Raw genomic sequence first — 21,673 nt, 5'->3', positions numbered from 1 at the left:
ATGGTGAAGGACTGTCCTGTTTCCAAGAAAGAGGGGCACCTATCCAGGGCCAAAATCGTCTGTCAAACCAAGCAGGATATCTTGGAGCAAGAAGCTAAAAAGGAGCAAGAAGCTAAAAAGGAGCAAGAAGCAAAGAAGTCGCAGCAGGTCCCCGAGAGACAAGCCCAAAAGTCTGAGGTTTTCGAAAAATCCAGCACAGAGCATTTGAAAGAAGCGATATATTCGGCTTTTGAAACACCCAGAAGCATAAAACGCATCGGGCCGAAGCAGATTAAGATATTGCGAGGGTTCATACCGAGTGTTATGTACTTCACGATAGCGGGTGCTTTATGTACGGTCTATTTATGTGAATGGAAACATGTCTTGCAGTATATACCGTTGTGGAGGGGAAAATATAAAAGTTAATAGGTTTTGATTGACTTTTGACTGAATCAAATCATTGTGTTAAGTTTTGGATCGGCTGCAAACGACAATTAAAAAAAAATTGGGAGTACCTACGTATTTTGACGTGTAGATTACGAATCGGGAAGTTCAGAAAATTGCAACTTTTCACCCATTTATTTTCTTGTTATAAACTGGACAAAAAGTCAAGTATTCGTTTAGTACATCACCTTCATATCTCATTTCACCTTCTTTGCCACTTTTCAGTTTAATAATCAACAGTTTTTCTATAGAAAACTGTGTAGATTCACAGAGCTGCTTTTTAGTGATAAATCTCTCCATTTTACTTTTTTCAGGTTAACATCATAGTTGGCATCACTGATTACTCTCAACATCGTTAAATCAAGTGTTTTATACAAAAAAAAAACAATTATTGAAAAGAAAAGTATCACAGAAGATGAAATAAGACGTGAAGGTATCAATACTTGTGAGTCTATTGGCGAATTTTCACGAAACGGTGAAAACCACCACAGAACAGCAACTGTGTCCATTTCGACAGAACAGAAACTTGACTTGTCAAAATGAGAAACATTTGAATCTCTGTGTCGCGGGCGACTGTTTTTGTCAACAATGAAATGTCCCATTGGCAGACGGAAAGATTAAAAAGTTTCGGTGTTTTGTCTGTGTTTCTGTTCGCTATGTGGAACATTATTACTTTATTCACAGTGTTAATCTGTGGCGGATAAAAATTTCTATTATAGGCGAGTATAAATTTTGAATATTGATTTGGTTGCGCTGTTATATTTCAAGCAATAATGAGATCTGATTTTCCTTTGTTGAACATGAGCGATTTACTTGCTATTCTTGTAGTGGGAACGATGAAAAACAGTTCCACAACAAGTTTTTTGTTTCTGTTTCTGAAAACTAGTCGCAGGCAAGTCCATTTGGTGGAAATCCGTCTTTATATCTGAATAGTTGCTCGTTGTTGTCGATAACTGTTTTCACATAGCAAACTCTATTTACAAAAACACTGACAAAACACTGAAACCTTTTAATCTTTCCGCCTGCCGATGGGACATTTCTTTGTCGACAAAAATAGTCGCTCGCCACATAGTCTTCAAAATGTTTCTTATTTTGACAACTCAAGTTTCTGCTGCTGTTTTGTTGTCGTTTTGTCCGTTCAGTGGAAATCCGACTCATGGTTTGTATTGTGCAAAAAGCAAGCAGATGAATTGTAATTTTGGAACTCTGAACTCTGGAAATAAGGGAGAACACCGACTCTTTTTTTCGGATTCGTAATCTACATGTCAAAATATATAAGAACACACAAAATTTCCTGAAATTTCACACTGAAATCCTTTTACTCTAATGGTAACCAATTTGTAATGTCTCTCTTCATCAACAAAAACTCCAGATTATGGAAATTATATTCCCCGAATATTCTATTATTTTCCACAGTCAATTATACAAGTAAGCATTATTTCTTTCTCGAAGTTATATGATAATCAAATACTCTAACTAGATAATTTGTATTTGACCACACCAAACCTGCTGAAAATAAATAACGTGGAAGAGTAAACAGAAAAATAAAACTTTTTAAAGAAGAAGAAGAAGTATATGAAAGCAACAACATTCTTCTTCTTCTCTTTTTTTATGGTCTTTGCATCCCTTCGGCGCAGTTGACCAGAAAGCAACATTATTAAACTCTCTCCTTTGTCTATTTGAGATAAAGTCACAGCAGGTTCACGAAACATTTTTGATAACAAGACCAAGAAATTCATAGAGCTTCCGTAGTTAGATAGTCAATGTTAAGTGCCAAATATATAAGTGTAAAAATTAATGTTAGTGCCTAGATAGGAATGAAATAATTCAAATAAGCCGTCGCGTTACATAAATGTTCTTTGGTATAAAGTTACCCTCTTTGTCGACTTGAAACGAAGTGAATGGACATCGGCTAATTACGTTTTCTTAGTGATTAATGTAATTAATTTGCTATTGGTGATATTTATATAAAGTTTCATTTCTTCCTTTCATAATTGTTGCATTATCGTTTCGCATCACCTATATGTTCAGGGAGTTCATTCAGTTTTTGCAGTGAAAGCTGCAGAAAGAGAGAAAGCGATTTCCAATTTTTTCCGTGGATGTTGAAGTTTGAAAAATGGAGCTGCTTGGTTCAATCTACCCACATTATTGCTAAATTATGTATACTGTGCTAGTCATCAAAAAAGTACCGGGAATTGGTCAATAAAACGCAAAATATGTATATATCTCTTCTGAAATAATACTCTTACGCTAACGAACAACTCAATCATCAAAACATATTTTAATCTAAGTTTTAAAAAAGAAAAAAACAACCGGAGCAATATCAGGTGAATGCGATGGCTTCTCGATGTGATTTGTTGAGATTTTTTGCTAGAAATTCGTTCACAATTACAGTTTAGCGAGATGCTCCCTCAAACGGTTTACGTCATCTTCACTTTTTATCAACTTTGACGAGTTTTTTCGCTTTCAAGGCGTCATTCTAAAGCTTCTGAAGCTTGCTGGTGCTGTAAAATGCATGTTATGAATGTGGAGTCGAAATTGAGTTCTAACATATATTCAGCGACCTCTACTGGATGAGTGTTTGCGGAAAATTCAGATAGTTTGGCTCTAGTCCAGCGGCAACTCATTTCATGACTGAAAAATCGTTTAAAATGGTAGGAACTCAGTCGTGAGATGTAGATATTTCAGCGGCTATATGTCTCAGTCTTGACGATTCTCAGTCACCATTTCCTTTACTTTTCTTTAGCGTTGTTGAGGATTTTGATTGCCGACCAGAGCAGTGCAAATTTTTTACCACATCTCGACTGCTTTTGAAGACACTGTACCACTTATACACATGTGTTTCTGATGAAGTAGATTCGCCTTCAGTCTTTAGCAACATTTTCATTGCTTCGACACACGAAATTTCATTTGCAGTGCAAAATTTAAGATGAATTAATCGTTCTATATTTTTATTCCTTGTAAAAATCGAAAAACACGTTTGCCAACGAAAATAATTTCGACAATCCCTACACGAGAGCTTTTCGAATGATCGATTCCCGATACTTTCTTGACGGATTGTACAGTGTTTTCAAATAATGCATGCTCCTGCTTCAATTTTATGATTGCCTTATTGGAGAGACACCCCAAAAAGTTTCGGTAGCATTGTTTTTCAACCCTTAGCTTCAATATTTCTCATTTTATGGTACAAAAAAGGCAAACGTTTTTCAACTTCTCGCTCTTCTCCAGAGGGATGACATGAACATTGATAATGGTTGAACTTCCAGCACCATTTCGTGTTTTTTTGGATACGTCAAAGTCGAATAGATATCAGTCTATAACGAGGGCAAATGTACAGCAATAGTCATTAAGAAATATTTATGTAATTAATAGTTAGAATCGAAAAGAAGTGACAGGATAATAATCACCATATATCAGTATGAACAATTATATCGCAATTCAATGTAGCTTGTTAGTTTCATAAGAAATGTTATTTTTTATCCCAACTGTATTAATTTATTTCAGAAACTGAATGGTAACCCCATAGAAAGTGTTGTTTTTATGCATTATTAATTTCAAATGGAATTTGTGGAACTCGGGAGTTTTCAGCTTTGGCCAGTTGAGACACAAAAATTATCAAAAGATTTTCGTGTCAAAACATGACTATATGAAATCGAGAGATATTACATCGAATCCATGGTTTTTTTTTCTGGAAATTGACAGAAAGTAATGAGTCCTACCTGAAAAAAATTCCCAAATTCTTCATCAGTTAGTTGATAATATAACATAGAAAGCAATTTTTACAATACAGAGTGGTCAAATTGAAACGAGATAGGGCTGCTATCAGGAACCATATCAACAGTTTACAAGAGCTTGAGGATCCGTTGATTTTTTATGTAAGAGGTAAGAATCACCCAAAAATATCCAATATCATTGGGTGATGACTAAGGTGTTATATTGGAGCCTCTAGAATTTCCTTATTGATAGTTTTTCAGCCTGTAGAATTCTGTCAAAACCAATATTTATGAGGAACCGTAGTTTTTTCCAAAGAAAGTCTGCGGCTACAAACTTATTGGTCTTTTCACATGATGTTCACACTTTTTGACGGTTGTTGTTCACAACGATTTCCAAAAAACATTTGACAAGGTTAGTCATGATGCATTATTGAAAAAACTACACGTACATGGTGCACATAAACTAATTCACAAATATTGTATGTCATATCTTGAAAATAGTTCCTATCAACTTCAATGCCGTGGAAACTCGTCAAGCAAATATGAATATAACATTGGAGTTCCTGAGGGCTCAAATTCAGGGCCATTGTTACTTCTAATCTTTATTACTGGTGATGTGAAATTGTATAGAAAAACTGAAAGTGAGCAAGATTGTTTTTGCCTTCAAGCTGATGTAGACTCAGTTTTTTTCTGGCGGATTGAAAACGAACGAAAATTAACTCTAAACGAGGGGAAGGGAGATGGTAAAATGTCATAATCTGAATATGACAATTCTGTGTTGAGAAAGTTAAGGATTTTAGAATGTGACACTTGTAGATTGTTCATATTGAACAAGAAATTTCCATATTGGTTGCTGAGATAGCTGGCTGTATATGAGACAGTTAATCTCGCAACTGAAATTCAAGTTACTAGATTGTATAAATACTCTTTGTAAAACATATTTTCCGGATTTTTTTTTCATAGTAAGTTTCTCCTTTATAATGAACGCAACTGTGATAGCTCAAAGAGAATTCATTGATAAATCATATCTTGTTTTTCTCATGAAATCTGTTTGGGAGATATATGAATTTCCAGAATGATTCGAGAGAATCCGTGTATTTCACTCCTCAGGAATCCCCACGAAAAAACTAGGGGCGACAAATCAGGTAACGATGGAGAGCATTCAGTGCCGTCACACATTATTTGCTGTCATGAAAAATTTTGGTCTAAATACAAATAGTCAAGGCTTTATATTGAAACACGAATCACCATCAGACTGTTTCTATTTTTCACGGCCCTTTATTGATAGAAGAAGCAGCATTGGATGGCCACCCCAGTTACCAGATTTGGCTACCCTTGATTCAAAAACACAATCTATAGAATACAATAAGCACTTTAAGAAGATGTACATCAAAGAATTGTTGATTTGGACATTTACTAAGTGAGCGAGTGAGTTATGGAGTGTAATTTTTATGAATCAGATGGCATTTTCGAATTTTCAAGTTACTGTTGAAAAGAATTGTCCCAGGGCTTCAAACGAATTTTTATGCGTCATACTGTGCACCATTCAACTATTTTAGGGTGATTCTTAGCCTTGCTTGGAGATGCAAGTAGTGGAGTCGCAAATAGGCAATTCAATCAAAAATTGACAGATTTTGATAACCTCCCTGTTTCCTTTGCCCACCATTTATTTAGATTACTCACAGAAAACACTATTTACTGAAATATATATGTTGTATTGGAGCCACTTGAGTATATAACATATATATGCAGTATTATAGTTGTTCAGTTTCGAATACAACCAACAACATTTTTTTCCGCGTGTGCCAGCGAATCTGTTTGTGATTCACCCCTGTAGTATATTTGTTGATTATCATATAGGCTCACATATATTTATTATACACGGAATTCGATTGTTTAGAATTATACAGCTAGGAATAGTAGGGCCAATGTAAAACTGTGCCTAAAGTAAATTTTCAACAGTCTGAATATTGTAATATTACTTAAATTACTATAAATTATTTTAATTATGTATGAAATTAATGTCTAGATCATGAATAAAACTATGATTGATATATTTATTCTTCATTTACCCGTTGATTTTTCAATCAATTGCCAGTTCAAATTATGTTGGGCAAATAAAAATGATTATACAAAAAAATTAGTATTTCATTTTTCTGCCAGCAGCGCCATCTATCCACAAAAGGTAGTAACTTTTTCGTTTCAGAGAAAAAACAACAGAAAAGTGACTTCCAATTGCAAAGTGAACTCAAAAATAAAGGGTTATATAAAGGTGTTATTTGAAACGAATTTCAAACTTTGTATAAAATCGATATACAAAGCTTCAAACAATGATAAAGGCGATATCTTTGAACAGCGATGTCGCCATCTGTGAGATTTCAAATACAATTGCTACTCACCATATTAAGTTCGTCTATCAAAAGGTAGATGGCAACCTCATACTAGTGCCATCTATCTTTGAAGGCTCAAATCTTCAGTCATTCTTAGAGAATGGCTAAACAGAAAACTGTAATTTACATTTTCGTCAATCGTAAGACAATTAACGCATCTACTTCCCAATAGATGGCGCTACTGAAGATGAAAATAAATATAATGTTATTGATGTCATTTGTATGAGCTACATAATAATTTATTGTAACTGTTAATTACCAATCAATTTTCTGAATTTACTTCACAAAAAAAATATTTCGAAAGTGCGACTTCGTATATAGGTATATTCGTCTCGAATGGTAATAGTTGATAAACGAAATGTTTTCACCCCACACATAAAGGACTATTTTTCAGTTGTTCACTAGTGTTCACTGATTTTTCAATCAATTGAAAAAAAAATAAAATTCACCGTAGATGGCGCTACTTACGATTCACTATCTTTTACTTAGGTTCCGTTTATAAATAATTCTCAAAATACTGGTCGGTTAGTTTTTAAATTGATTGGGGGGGGGGGGTATATATCTTTGATGTTTCCAAATAGCTCATTATCATAAATATTGATTTTGTCTATAAAACACTACAGAAACCTGTCTCAGTTACTTAGTATCAATTCTGAGGGTGGGAAGGGGTAGTTGCTTAGTATCCCTCCCACCTTCCCATCTAAAGCTTCTTAATTTATTCTTTCAAGTCGAGTAAATAATTGCTATATATAAGTGGCGCTACCTATTGGGTATAAAAGGTAGTTCTTTGATTACAATTGAATCATTTCACAAAACTAGCGTCACTTTCTGTCCACTGCTTTTTCACTCAGTTAACGTGTATAGTGAATCAATCTCAAAATATGAAAATAAAACTAATGAATTCTATTATTATGTTGATACAACGGATAGGTGCATATCTTTTATGTTTTCAAATAGCTCATCGTCATGAGTATTATTTTTCTCTGTAAACCCTTCATTAACCAATCTCAACTCTGAAATAATTACTTCCCTTACGCCTGCAAGACGTTGAGCACCTCAATTTATTGTTTCAAGCTGAGTTATCTATTGCTATCTGTAAGTGGCGCCACCTGTTGTTGGCTTTCGCAAGTAGTTCTTTGATTTTCCTACATTAAACTAATTGCGAAGGTTTTGAATTCACTGGCAAATTTTTTTCATCAAATTACAAAAACTCTGAAATATCAAATATTTAATATACCATTCTCAATTCTGAAATAACTGCTTATGATTCCCACCTCCCACCTCCCTTCTGAAGCCTCCCTCAATTTATTGTTTCTAGCTGAGTAATTCACTGCTATCTATAAGTGGCGCCACCTGCTGGCTTGAAAAGGAATTTCTTTATTTCCCTTTGTTAAACTAATGGTGATGTGTTTTGTAATCATTCTTTTTTGCAAAAACTTTTTTCTTAGCTGCAATATAGAAATTAATAATAGATTCACTCAGTTTGTAGAGACTTTCCCATCTATAAAAACTGTATTCAATGTTTCAAGCTGAACTTTAAACTGCTATCTACAAGTGGCGCCATCTGTTGGCCTTTAAAAAAGTTTTTCGTTTTCACAATTTGTTTCAAGCTAAGATCTCCTCTGCAGTCTAGTAGTGGCGCCATCTGTTGGATTTTAAGATTTTTCTCTGTATTCAACAGTACATCAAAATTTCTCCCAGCGAAATACTGAAGTACTTGCACTCACGTGGGATATAAAAAACAGTTATATACAAAAAATATATTACTAAAAATAATCTACCATGAAAAAATAAATTTCCAAAATAGTTTGAGGTAAAACAGTAACAAAAAAACACTGGAAAAATACAGGCATAATGAAGTATAAGAATATATAATATACTAAAGTATTTAGTTACTCCATTACAAAAGACAACTGTACATAACAAAAAATAGAAATCTTCTCAAGTCAACATCGCCTTTACTCTGTCACTGGGCCGATTGTTCTTTTCTGTGCTGCTGCAGATAACCTGCTTTCTTGAATTTCTAGAATATGAAACAAAATCGAGTTAATGTGAGATAGAGATACAGTAATATCGTTAAAAATTCACAGAGAAACATTTTAAACCAACAAATGAAAATGAACAACTTTGATTTTCTGAATTCCAATTATGGAGAAATAGAGAAGTCTGAATTCTTATGGAACTAATAGATAATAGTAATCTGTGATTGCAGAAACACAAGATTAAGAGACTGACAAGAAAATCTAGCTCAGTTAAATTTCAACTGTTAATAAAATGATGGAGGTTAAGGAAAACTTTTCAGTAAACAATTTTATTCATTGAAGACATTAGAGAAGCAACAATTTCGTACCTGCCAGTGTTCATAGCTAATCGTGCTTATAATTTGGGCATTCACTCCTCCTCCGTCTCTGAAATCTTTTAAAGCCTTCTTCCTTGCAGGTTTGATAATTGGTTCTCCTCTGCTATCTGAAAACCCAAAACCTAATAATACTAAAATATTAACCCTGTGTCTGTATTTGAACAAAGAGGATTGAAGAGAGGACTCTTCGGCAGATGAGAAAACTTATACACCCCTGTTGAGCTAGCATCTATTTTCAGGCCATAGTTGTGATTTAGTTTTGTACTCTATTTGAGAATGTTTTGCTCTTTCGATTGATAGATTGGTTTTAGATAATGAGTGGAGATATAGAGAATATTATCAAAGTCAAACTTGAAGAGTTTTCAATTAATAGTTGCTTCTACAGTATAGCAGAGTATTTGAATCAACATGGGGACTGATATCATAGATTCTGAACAAGTTTTATTGTCATATTCATATGTACGAGGTCTATCAGAAAAATACGAGGCAAATGTCAAATGAAACCTTTTTACAAAAGCAGAAGTTGTAAAAGTATGTATGCTTAGATATTTTCTGACTAAATTTCAACATAAAAAATACAAATAATACTCACTCAAATCAATAGATGCTCTTCCATCCCTGATCAAAAACGCAAAATAAAACATATTCTCCACAGTGCTGGCAAAGTCATCAGTGTCAATAATATAGTCATAATACTTGATTGGTTCCTCGTTGTTTTGGACATATTTTTCCTTCAACACGTCGTGCAGTACTTTCACAATCTCTTCGATACCTTCCTCGTCTTTATCAACACTGGTGACTTTCTCTGGTTCCTTCCTCTGTAGCTTTTCCTTCACGACTTTCTGACGTTCTTTCTTAGGCTTTGGTTGAGGGAGATTATTCAAATCGTATGCACCATACACATAGCGATATTTGGGTATATCTGGAATTATACTTCGGGCATCCTCTAGGAGATTTAATAAGTCATTGGGTTCCAGTTCTTCGTTCTTATCATCCTTTATGCTATTAATCTAAAAATGAATAGCAAGAGTATAATTTCCTTCTTCTAGTGATACGATGAGATTTTTATTGACCTTTATGAATTACAAAAAAATGTTGATGGGAATTGCTCTCTCGTCATTACTTATGCATAATTTTTTTGACAAGAACAACACAAGAAACCATAATCGCTGGCCCATATACACAACAGTTGCTAGGTTCAAAAAAAGTCATGGAAAGATTGTCAAAAACAGTACTTACTATTTTGTTGGAGAACTCACTCTGTTCGTATGTTGATGTAAACACGTCAACGGCTTCTATACACTTTTTCAGTATGTTACTGGCCGATGAAAGAACCATACAGTCTAACAGGGTTTCATCTGCATGCTCCACACGCTCGTCTATTTTCCATTCATTATCAAGATTGTTGACTTCTCGTAGAACCTCCCCGATATCTTTGACTGTGTTGAGGCCTACATCTTCAGTTTCCTCTAAAAGTCATTGATACATGAATTACTACAAATAACATTCAGTTTATGTTTCAACTCACGCAATCCTTCTACTCTATTCAACAAATTTCTGTAGGATATTTTCCGTTGCTGGGGAGTCCTCCTCATATCTGAAATATTGTTTTCTTTGTTGCCATTCACTACTGACGTCTCCATACTATTATTTAACTAATTTGTTGATAACCGCTTATTTTAGTAGTTGTCTGAAGGTTAAGTCACAGCTCACTTACTATATAGTAAGTAAGCTGTGGTTAAGTCGTGTCAAACTCTTCTTCTTCCTCGGAGATGTCAAATTCAGAATGTGTTCCGAAACCCAGAGATGTGGTTAGGTTGGTATCTGATGTGGTGACGCTAAAAAACGCTAGTCTAGTGACAACAGAACAATTATAAACACTTGAACTTCTCAGTTGGACTAATATGTTTTGTTGATTGAATATAGAATGATACTAGTTTTTACTAGATCGTTTATTGAAACCTAGTTTGCTCAAAGTCAACCCAGAAATGCAAAACTGAATTCTTTTCAGGAGGTGATAATTGAATGTAGACACCATTTGAAACTGATTAGGTAGGAATCTATAAAACTATTGAACTGACGAGATAGAGCTCAAATTATTAATCTTAGAACAGTATCAATTGAAAATAACAATTTAGAATACGAAAATCAGTATAGGACCACCTATGAGATGTGTTAAAAAAATTGAAACTTATTGAACAAACAATAAACAGGTATATGTCTCATTTCGCGCATCGAACTCTGTATTACATGGACAAGTATCTCTAAAAATAAACATTTCAGGAAGTTTACTGTTATAAATTGAAAGAAATTTGCATTCTCAATTCTGCAAAGTTGAAAATGTTTTCTCACAAAACTCTTGGTCTGGTTCAATATAGAAACGATTTATATAAATATAATTTCATGTTCTTTCTTTCAATATCTGCATAGATTGACAAAAAGATAGTTTTAAATATGCTATATGTTTAACGTCAGAAGTTGTGTCTCACCTTCACTCAACGGCAGTGCAAGCAGGTCAACCCTGGGTATCAAACAACAATCAACTACAAATAAAAGATTAAATGGTACCATGAAGCTCAAGAATGTTGCATTCTTAACACAAAACTAGACAGAGTTAGAAGATGAGAGCCTCGTTTCAATTTGCCAATTTGAGGTTTCAATTTTTCAAACCTTAAAAAAAATGAATTTATAGTTTAGTTCATTTGTACTTCGAAACAGTCATGATTAATTTCAAAAAAAACTTTACTTTTCAAACTTTTCATTATACTCCTGGCTTGTTGATGAGAAATCAATAAAAACTAGTTTATTATTATGCAACTGTCATCATTATTTGAGTATTTGAGATGTAAAATTTCATGGGAATCTCGTGCAATGAAGCATGGCAGAAAAAGGGAAAGCGATTTATACAAACGGATTTGTGGTTTACTTTCACAAACAAATAAGTACTATAAAAACATTTACATAAGAGTTTAGAAAAAATTAGTAGATTTCAATTTATTTGCAGAATTTCCAAACTGAGACGAATCGAAATAGAAACATCCTTTTTTCTCAATCAATGAGTTTAGCAGTATTTACAAGAAGGAAAGACGGCTGAAAGATATATCAAGTAGAGTTAGAATTAATTGTGGAACGTGTTCGCTGGCTCAAGTGGCTACTTTAAAGGAGACAAAATGAAAATTAATAAATATATAAATATTTTTTTGAGAAAAATTTAAATTCATCTTATTTTTTCAACAAACTTTGTATAACTTATATTATTTTATTCATCATCAGCATGATAGCTAGTCACATTTCTTAATAATTCAACAATGGAAATAAATAAGAGCATATAAAAAAAGGATACCAATAAAAGTTATTTACTATATGCAACATCAATATTGTCTAGATTTGTATTCAAAAGAAATTCTTACAAGAAAAATGTGCAATCTTTTATTGTCTTCATGCTCAAAAATGTTGGAAATAACTAGTGGCAGTTTTTTAATTAATATAAATTAAAAAAATACTGGTATCAGAAATAATCAGAAAATAAAACAACCCTTCTTTATACAAATGTCCAAACTAACAACCAAAACTACCTTTCCAATGATGCACAACCAGACTTTTAAAAATATATGTCATGTTCACTAACATTGAGTGTAATTTCAGAAATTTTATTCTAGGTTCACCATATTTTTGAAAAACAGCAGGCTTCATGAAGAATTTTCATGACTGTTACTTTTCCTGAAAAAAATGTCAGAACATGAACCTTCTACATTTAAAAATTTGGCGAACCATACAAAATGGGAACCCAAAAAAGTTACTGTCATACTCCCGGGTTCTGAAATTTGATAGTGAAACATTATAATACCATAATTGGGTAGTTTAACTTTTGCTACACAAAAACGTTCATATATGACTCAGTAAAATTTTTAGGGCCAACTTTTCAGTTTCTTCTTCATTATAGTCACAAAAATTCTTACAATAACATCGCTATTTTTAAGAATGAACATTCATTTCTCAAAAGGTTTGTTGGGCAACATGGTCCAATTATCTGAGACTTAGAAACGGTTACAGATTGAACCGTGAAAACTGTCACAAATGATTCGTTGGCCAAACCGGTCGGTATCTTGAAACAAGAGTTTTAGAACACACAAGAGATTTTGAAAAGCTCAATATCAAGAGCCCCACTGTCCTTGTTGATCATGAAAGAGAGCATGGACATATTTTTCATTTTGAACATCCGACAATTCTAGATGTCCAACCATATTTATCGGAAAAACTTTTGAGCGACATGATTCATATCCTCAAACATGATAGTCCAAAGACTAGAAGGAATGTCGATGGCCTCAACTCAACCAGTAAATTACTGTAATACTTCATTTTCTATTCTAAGTCTTTCGCTTATCAATAAAAATGGGTTCTACCGTATAAAAATTATAAATAAAGCTATTCGTCTATTTTATATCATTGTGTTGGGTTGGCCTGGAATATTTTGTCTGCTAGTGTTTTTTATATTTTGGATGAATCTATCACTTCTAATGATTTTAAATTTTATTGAATTCAACAGGGAAAAACTCCTTTTTGGTGAATAATTTTATTATTAGTTCTTACAACATTAAAAACTGCAACAGTTATGACATTTCTGGCAGGTATAATTTATAAAATTCAATGTTAGAGACCTGAAGAAGATTTTAATTTAATTCGAAACGTTGCCAAAAAACAATTGTTTTTCTGAAATACATTGATCCTGTTATCCAACAAACATTTTTAGAAATGAGTAAGTGGATCACTAGACTATTCAACTGTAAATATTTATTTCAACAGCTTGCACAGGTTTTCAGGTAATTTTTTGGGCTTGGAGAGTGAAAAATATACAAGTATGATGATTTTTTTCAAAAACCAGCACAAGCTATAGAAACTAATATTTACCAACCTTCCATTCCACTTCATAGGAAAATACCCGATTCATTTTTCCATCATTTTCCATAACAAAATAGACACAAAATAAATAACTTTTTTCGAGTTTCTCACAGCTGACTCTTCTCACGAGTCATCGAAAGTCATTCTCCCTACACCATGGTTCTTCATGTACCGCCTATATTGTTTATATTTATTACTCTCCGCCAACTGCTTCTTGGAATTTTCCTCCTCTTCTTTGAACCACTCGTCGAAGTTTTCCCGCAACCAGAGCTCCCTATCAAGAAACTCTTGTTTCTTATCATCCTCTTGGCTGTCGAACTGGTGCTGACTCATTTTCATGAATTTTCTAATGATGTACAGCTTCTCCTCCTCGCTGAAAGGTTTCTTCAGAAGGGTGTGCCTCACGATCCAAGATGCGTACCAATAAATGTATCTGACTAGAGTGTATGGGAAAATAATCAGCTGAATCCACAGCACATCCAGGTAACTAGGCTTGGCGTAAGCCCCTTTGATGTCCATTTTGTCTTCGATGACTTTCCTTATGATAGCTTCGGTTTCCTCTTTGGATATCTTGCCTTTGCCTTTGGACTTTCTGCCACTTTCAGACAGAAGCCCGTCTTGTTTAGCGATATCTAAAGCACGATTTCTGTACTTTGGCACAGTCGCAAAGTACTTGATAGCAGTGTCGTATCTCTGCCAACCACTATAGTACTGAATTACAGATATAATAGATATCGTTACTATTATTACTATTCTGACATCTACCTTTGGCGCAACTCTTCTTCTGTAGTACCTGTAGTAGTGAGCGTAGTACTCGTCTGGATTGTCCAACATATAATCGTAATCTGTTCGAGACTCCTCATCTTTCAGGATTTCATAAGCGTTGGCTATTCTTTTGAATTGAACCTCTGCTGATTCTTTGGCCTCGATCGTCCTGTGTCTATCGGGGTGGTGTTGCTTAGCAAGTCTTCTGTAGTTCTTGGATATCTCACTTTTAGTGGCTTCTCTTGTAACCTCCAAGACATCATAACAGTTTTCTTTTCCGCAATATAACCCTTCCAAGAGTTGTCCGTAGGAAGACGTTGATAGAATAAGTAAGAAGCCAAACAAAACTACACTTTGTTTCAACATTGTGAACCGTCTGAACGGTAAATACCATATGATTTAGATTTTCGGTAGCCACGTTCAAATCATATCCACCTGTCATGACATTTTCTAATGTGAGTGGTGGTGGAATTGCGGTATTGCCAACGTGAAATGATAAAACGGTACTACTCTTAGACTGTGGTACTACTACAAAAGAAGTTATTCTGTGATTGAAGGGTTGATCAAATATTAACTTCAATTCAATATTTTTTTAGTATTCATTAGAGCCAAAGGCTAAAGGTTCAAATTATACCTATAAAATGTCAATAATCGAAGACCCACGGAGACATCTAGTTTTGATAATTGGAACTTGAAACTCTAGGAACATGTCAAATATTTCCAGGAAACAACTGCTGACAGCAGCCACTCTTCATTATCACATCTATCAATCATATTCCATTATAGAAATGTAGAAGTCAGCTCTTTTAAAATGATTAGTGAACCCAGAAGGTTTTGTTCAGGTTTTTCGAAGCAAAAAGCATATCGGTAAAATTACTAGCGTTTCTATGCATCCTGGTGGTCCACTCGAATACTCAACTAACAAACCTGTTTGACACATTTTAAAGAATAAATGAGGTTATGATCCCTTGTTATTGTTTACTGTAGTTATATGCTAGCAAGTCAATTTTGATAACAAATAGCTCGCAATGTCCCTTTTAGAGTCTTTTGTATTAGATTTGCAGAATTATCTAATAGGTACAAGGGAAATAGACCACGGTATGATAGAGTTGCGTCTAGAAAAACCAGCAAAAGTAGGAGATGTTAGTTTTCCATTGAGCATTAGAAACTGGAGCCATTTGTTGAACGGAGGACAATGTACTGGAGACTGCATAAGTATTCTTGACTATAAAGGTTCAAAGAAGGATTTGGGCAACCAAATCGAACAGCTTAGGATGGAGAGCCTTAAGTGGACAATTCAAATTGATAAAATACTCATGAACAACAAACAAACTCATTTGAATATTTTCCTATCTAGAACATCCAAACTATTCAAATCCGTTTTGAAAGAAGTAATAGAAGCGGAAAAAACCTATGGTTCAAGTGACTTTATACGGAACAAAGTCCATTTGGACTTGTTTCCAAATAACGATTTGAATTCTGAATCGAGTCTAACTTGCTTGAGATTACACTTGCTGAAGGAGATAACAGCGAATTTATTGAAAGCTTCTACATGCAGTGAAACTGACAGAGAATCTCGAATAACCTTGTCACTTCAACCGGTGGATGATAGATCTAAGAATGTTATATGTGGACCAGTACTTACTGAAAATGGAAATAGAAACTCAACGACAGTGCAGCAGCTTTACGAGTAAGATGAAAAAGTGTTGGTAAATATTCATTTTGACGGTTGGGAATGACTATTCTATTGGACTCATTTTTGTTCGCTGGAGTTGAAACTTGAAGCCGAGGTCTACTTTCATCATGTTCAAAACATATGCAAGGAATGATAATTATGTTGCCAAATTTTTAAAGTAAAAGTGACATTCAGTTTCATTACAATTCTGAGAAAATTGAACGTTTTGTATTGGAAGAAATGGAAGTGGCACGTGAATAAATGTTCATAGCACTAGAATGTGTTTCTTAACAAGTTTTTACTACCGACAAAGTTCCTGAAATAGTCAATTTCTTATATTTGAGTGGTCCTATGCCTGAGAGTAAACTGAACTGCTGAGTGGACTTCAGTTTCATGATGAGCAGGCATAAGACGAGTAGAGAAAAATTTGCATGAGCCGGAAAAACGAATATTTACCTTCTCTTGCATGCGTAACATCTGATTTTTTCTGTAGGAAAAGGGCATCTGATATGAGGATGATGGCTCAGCATAAGTATGGTGTCCAAATCACACCATCTTCAACTTGGGAGACGTACTTTGCAAATCTGGGGAAGGGTTGCGTTACGATTGAGATGATGTCTAACAAACCTCAAAAAGCAATCAAAGTAACTCAGAATGATTTACAGACTGCACACAAAGGTATGAATAAGTTGAAATGTAATTTGTTTCAAACTTGATGAGTACAATTTACTTCTAGGTGAATTAATTCATTGAAGATACTTTTCTAACACCGCAACAAAAATAATGTCTCTGGACATGTGTTTCCCTAACCAAGTTAGCCTCATCGGGATGTTGCTGAAACTAATTTTTGTTGGATCATCAGGAGATGACTAGAACTCAGCTGAAATTAGTCTTAGTCAACTTATTATGACGCTAACTTGGTTACTAGTGGAACAATAGATGTTTTAATAACTTATTTTTCAATTAATGTGACCTTGCAGTTGAATATAAATTACAGGTTTTGCAATTGGAATGGTAATAAATGTAATATTTTTAGGCAGCTGTTTTTCACCAAACTGTTCACAAATCAAGCCTTCAATGTCAATGTTTAGCCAAGTTTTCTGTAACTCCAGTAATAATAGTCAACAATGAGAGTTTTAAAGTTGTATGGCACTAATGGAGCTACTACAACAACTTCTTTATTCTTTTCTGGGCTCAGGTTTCATCTAGTGGGTCCTCAGTTAGAGCTGCAGAGGAAGGCAGAAAACGATTTCCCGTTTGGATGTCGATATAAGCAAGGTTTGAGTTTTCTGTCGATCCCAGAGGTGACGTCTTTGTAATGGAAGATGTCTCTGCATGTTGAATGTATTGACAGCCTTATGAAACCTTTGGAGTTGAGTAGAGTGGGGAAACTCGAAGTCAAATATCACTTCTGAATATGCTTTTCAGAATTGTTTATACTGCCAATGTTATTCTTGATGTTTCCTTGGTATAAATTATTCCGATTATTCTTCTAATGGTGGGACATCAAGAAAATATCAAATATAATAAAAATTTCTTTTGGCACATTTCTGAAAACGTTAACCAACTCCTGCTATTTTCATGTCAACGGTATGACAATTGTTGATCATATTGTTGAAAATTTTGAATTATGAGCAATTACAAAATATTCTTCTTTGGGTCTTGCAAAGTTAAATCTTCCTTTTTATTATATTTTCCAGTGTTTGTTTCGGTTTATTTGTTGAAAAAACAGTTTTTTAGGACCATGCTTCATATTCTACAACTGTGCTAGACTGGCGGCCTTATTTAAGAAGTTTGAAAAGTTGGTAACAAGAAAAGAGTATCCGGAATTGCCACAAATTGATGGTGTGGATTTTTCCCTGTTAACCCAGCAAGTAGGATTTTAATCACATGAATGAGACGAACCACTTAGAATTTTTTTTTTCAGGAAGAATGGGAACTGTTCTATGCATATATCTTGCAGTATCCGATAGTTGTTAAAAGCTGTATCAAACACATAGAAAGAGGCGTAGTCAATCCCCAGTATTTGGTAACATTTCTATCAAATTTAGCCTCACTATTCAGCATCTACTACAGGAGAGTCAGGATACTAACCGTACGACCAATACAACTCTAATGAAGCAGTAACTGAAACTTTTCTGTTTTAGAATCCTCGGGAACATATGTTTGCAGTCGTCCACGCCAGGATGTACTTGCTGAAAGCTATACAGTACGTCTTTCATAATGCCTTGGGTTTGTTGAACATTGAACCCATCAGAGAAATGTGAAAATCGATATCTGAATTATTTTTTCGTGAGTTGCAGCATTTTACTGAGCTCTAATGGTAACTTGATGAATTGCGAATCGCCCTGTATAAGTGCCACACGGTTCTGTTTTCGGGCCGATACTTTTTTTTCATATATGAAGGTTAAACAACATTGTCTACAGAGGAAATCAATATTGCATCTAGTTATTAGGCATTTTCAACCATAAAGATGATGAAGAAATTATTTGAGGATTGAGAATTCTTCAATGACATTTCATTCCTTTTTTTGTTCTGTAAAGCTTGTTTTATATCATTTGTTGCTACTATATTTTTATTTTGTACATATATTTTATTTTGATAAACCATCTTTTTTGTTTATTCACCATTCAAACGTATTTCACTGAAATAATTTTTAGTAACTTTGATCATCAACTCGGGAAGAGTTACAAATTGAACATATTTTATCTACATGACAAAACTTTAGAGATATTGATGATATAATTTCCCTAATAATCCAACAACTTTAAATTTTTATTGAAAATGTTGAGAAAAAGTCTTGAGCTCCTTCTCAAGAAGTTGATTCGGAGTGCAAGTGATTCTTATGAAAGTATAGCGACTCCAGCGATAACAATAAATAAATCATCCTAATTGAAAAGAAAATATTTTTGGCAGCAGGTTGTTCTTACAAAATAATCTTTTCTTTTCGTAGAAAGGAAGAAAAATTTATGTAAAAACTATTTACAAAACAAAACGCCAGGGTTTACCATTGCCTAAGTTATTATTAAGACAATTTTTCTATGAATACCGTTCTGGTATTATGTTTCAGTTCTACCACTCTCTAATAGATGGCCCAAAGATCAGAACATTTCATTCACAGAGGGGGGACTACACGAGTGTCTCTACTTGACTACTTCACAATATCAGGTTGGCACTTGAATTTTCAATGTTCACATTTAAAAATAAGTTAATGTTAGGCGAAAGATTCCACGAATTGCAGATCTGAACAAAATACGCCCGATGAATTTCGATTCTTGCACCATCTATCAACATGTGTACGAAGCTAAATCAGTCATATTTCTCCAATCTATTTTCTGACGAAATAAAAGCGAACTAGTTCAAACTAGTTCATTATTATTCACACCACGTTTCTGTCTTTGAATATAGACCATCCACATACAAAGTTTCTATGAATCCTGTTCTAGGATATATGTTTCAGTTCTACCACTCTCTAATAGATGGCAGGACGATGCAATCCAGAGGTCCAATAAATTTCAGTTTTCAATTCACAGAGGGGGAGACTGAACCATGAGTGTCTCCACTTGACTACTCAGTATGTCGGGTTGTCATTTGAATTTTCAATGTTATTCACATTCAGAAATAAGTTGATATTAGGCGAAACACTGTTTTTTGCATTATGGTCTACGAATTACAGATCTGAACAAAATACCCTCGATGAATTTCGATTCTTGCACCATCTATCAACATGTGTACGAAGTTGAGTCAGTCTTATTTCTAGCATCGGATTTCTGACAAAATAAAAACGAACTAGTTGAAACAATGGGGCTCATTATTACCCAAATTATTATTTACACCAGGTTTCTATCTTTGAACATTGTCTAAGGATTCAAATCCTTAGACAACAAACAGTGTCTGAGGATTTAAATCCTTGCGTGGTTACCTGCTAAGTATTCTCATGTTCACTGGACTGGAAAATGGTCCTCACTACGATCGATTAAATGGTTCTCAATGATTTTTATCAAAACAATACACATCCAGCGGATTAAACTTTGTCGCAGGGGTAGAATATATGTCCATCATCGTCTCTATACTTCCTAATTCCAGGAAAATTTTTGAAAACATAATTGCCTGCTGAAATGCGGAACTGGAATCTCTGGAGTGGATGATTTCGAACTTCTGGAAATATCAAAGGTTGTATCTGAACAATAACAATACAATTCAAATAAAAATCAACTGGAACTATGTAAAATTCGTCTTTAACTCATTGTTATAGCGAGCTGAAACAGCTTGCTGAAAATATTCAATTTTTCGTAAAGCTACAATATGACGTGGACTGATAGTTCGTACGCTAACACACAGATGGCGTTGCTGACCATCATAATACACGTGTTCAAATTTCACAGCTGTTGGCGGATTATTGGTTTGTGGGACAACGTTTTGAGTGAAGCAACTTTTGTTAGTTTGATGAAAATGGATAAAAAATAACTTCGTGTGTTGATAAAGCAGTGGCTTGATAAACATTCGGACTTTTCGCCTGGAAAATCAACCGATGAGAAGTTTGAACGAGGTGGCCTAAATTGAGGAAAAAGAAAGTTTCTCAGACCTCTAGAGAATGATCGCTGGAAAGAGATCGCTGGTTCATGAACAGGGGCCCAATCCATTTACCAACTCATTCTGTTTAAAAATCTGTTTAAAATCTGTTTTTCCATTAACCAGCTGTCGCACCCCTACGAACGACAACCCTCAGAAGTCGAAACTTGTGCGAGCTAAGGATTAACGAGGTCTTACCTTTCGTGTGATTCCTAACACGGGTTGGACGATAGCAAGTGAAGATCGATCGTTCAGACTAGGGCTTGAACCACCGACCAACACGGCAGTCAATTCGAGTGAGTGAACAAATCACCCACGCCGAACCACTTGGCTACCGACCGGACATATAATGAATTGACTACATTTCAGGTTTTATGTAATAACAATTTTAATTATACCTACCTACTTAATGACTAGTAATTTTACAAGCGTTTAGGTAAAAACTAATTGATAATTCAAACAAGGTAAAATAAAATTATCTATCAAACTCATTAAATGATCATGTAATAAACTAATTACAGCTTTGCAAATCTAACGGTTCCTCTGAGATGCGCCAACGACAAAGAGAAATAGCAACTGTCCACTACCTACTTTTATAAGGAAAAACAACCAGGAAAATGATTCCTTGCCGACGAAATTGATCGACTTGTGTTACGTTGGCAAAAGTTACAGTAATACACACATCGGAAAAGTCTAGGGATATTTTTATAACATACTAAATATCATAAAAATAAATGCATGAGGTCGTTTAATTTCGATTAAATTGGTACACTCGACCACCCTGTAGATTTCTATGGGTTGTACAAAGCCTGCAAAAACGGTAACTAATCTTTTATCAAGTTTTTTACAAACTGTAGGTTTTCGGCTAAAATGAAT

At 34.3% G+C, this 21,673-nt stretch overlaps 4 protein-coding genes and 1 long non-coding RNA gene across 7 annotated transcripts; 3 read left to right on the top strand and 2 right to left on the bottom strand.

The window, feature by feature from the left end:
• Positions 1–6,190, top strand: LOC141479914 (uncharacterized). Its single transcript, XM_074169202.1, has one exon. The coding sequence runs from the start codon at positions 1–3 to the stop codon at positions 403–405; it is 405 nt and encodes a 134-aa protein (XP_074025303.1). The 3' UTR covers positions 406–6,190.
• A 2,081-nt stretch (positions 6,191–8,271) lies between these two features.
• Positions 8,272–10,589, bottom strand: Nse4 (SMC5-SMC6 complex kleisin component Non-SMC element 1). Of its 2 annotated transcripts, none has more exons than XM_074169198.1 (5): positions 10,414–10,589; positions 10,125–10,354; positions 9,478–9,895; positions 8,877–9,007; positions 8,272–8,549 (listed from the first exon to the last, which is right to left on the bottom strand). In XM_074169198.1, exons 1-5 carry the CDS (start codon positions 10,526–10,528, stop codon positions 8,493–8,495), a joined length of 951 nt encoding a protein of 316 aa, XP_074025299.1. In that variant the 5' UTR covers positions 10,529–10,589; the 3' UTR covers positions 8,272–8,492. The 2 variants fall into 2 exon arrangements, with proteins under 2 accessions (XP_074025299.1, XP_074025300.1); XM_074169199.1 differs by having other exon boundaries at positions 8,877–8,992.
• Positions 10,590–11,710: 1,121 nt separating this feature from the next.
• LOC141479915 (uncharacterized) lies at positions 11,711–12,182 on the top strand. 2 transcript variants are annotated; one of them, XR_012464060.1, is made up of 2 exons: positions 11,711–11,827; positions 11,890–12,182. It is a non-coding gene; the product is annotated as an uncharacterized lncRNA (long non-coding RNA). The 2 variants fall into 2 exon arrangements; XR_012464061.1 differs by having other exon boundaries at positions 11,872–12,182.
• Positions 12,183–12,301: 119 nt separating this feature from the next.
• LOC111502968 (dnaJ homolog subfamily C member 25 homolog) lies at positions 12,302–15,024 on the bottom strand. The gene has a single exon (XM_023157166.2). The coding sequence runs from the start codon at positions 14,913–14,915 to the stop codon at positions 13,908–13,910; it is 1,008 nt and encodes a 335-aa protein (XP_023012934.1). The 5' UTR covers positions 14,916–15,024; the 3' UTR covers positions 12,302–13,907.
• Positions 15,025–15,489: 465 nt separating this feature from the next.
• On the top strand, positions 15,490–18,831 carry LOC111502967 (DALR anticodon-binding domain-containing protein 3). The gene is made up of 5 exons (XM_023157165.2): positions 15,490–16,239; positions 16,718–16,902; positions 17,965–18,098; positions 18,152–18,319; positions 18,372–18,831. The coding sequence occupies exons 1-5, from the start codon at positions 15,578–15,580 to the stop codon at positions 18,489–18,491; spliced, it is 1,269 nt and encodes a 422-aa protein (XP_023012933.2). The 5' UTR covers positions 15,490–15,577; the 3' UTR covers positions 18,492–18,831.
• Positions 18,832–21,673: the final 2,842 nt, after the last annotated feature.

This window comes from Leptinotarsa decemlineata, unplaced genomic scaffold (assembly GCF_025532065.1).
Source record: "Leptinotarsa decemlineata unplaced genomic scaffold, Ldec_3_MD MMD2_P_RNA_scaffold_5, whole genome shotgun sequence".
Taxonomy (NCBI): Eukaryota; Metazoa; Arthropoda; class Insecta; order Coleoptera; family Chrysomelidae; genus Leptinotarsa; species Leptinotarsa decemlineata.
The sequence above is the reverse complement of the archived record's forward strand: the minus strand, read 5'-3'. Positions and strand labels throughout refer to the sequence as shown.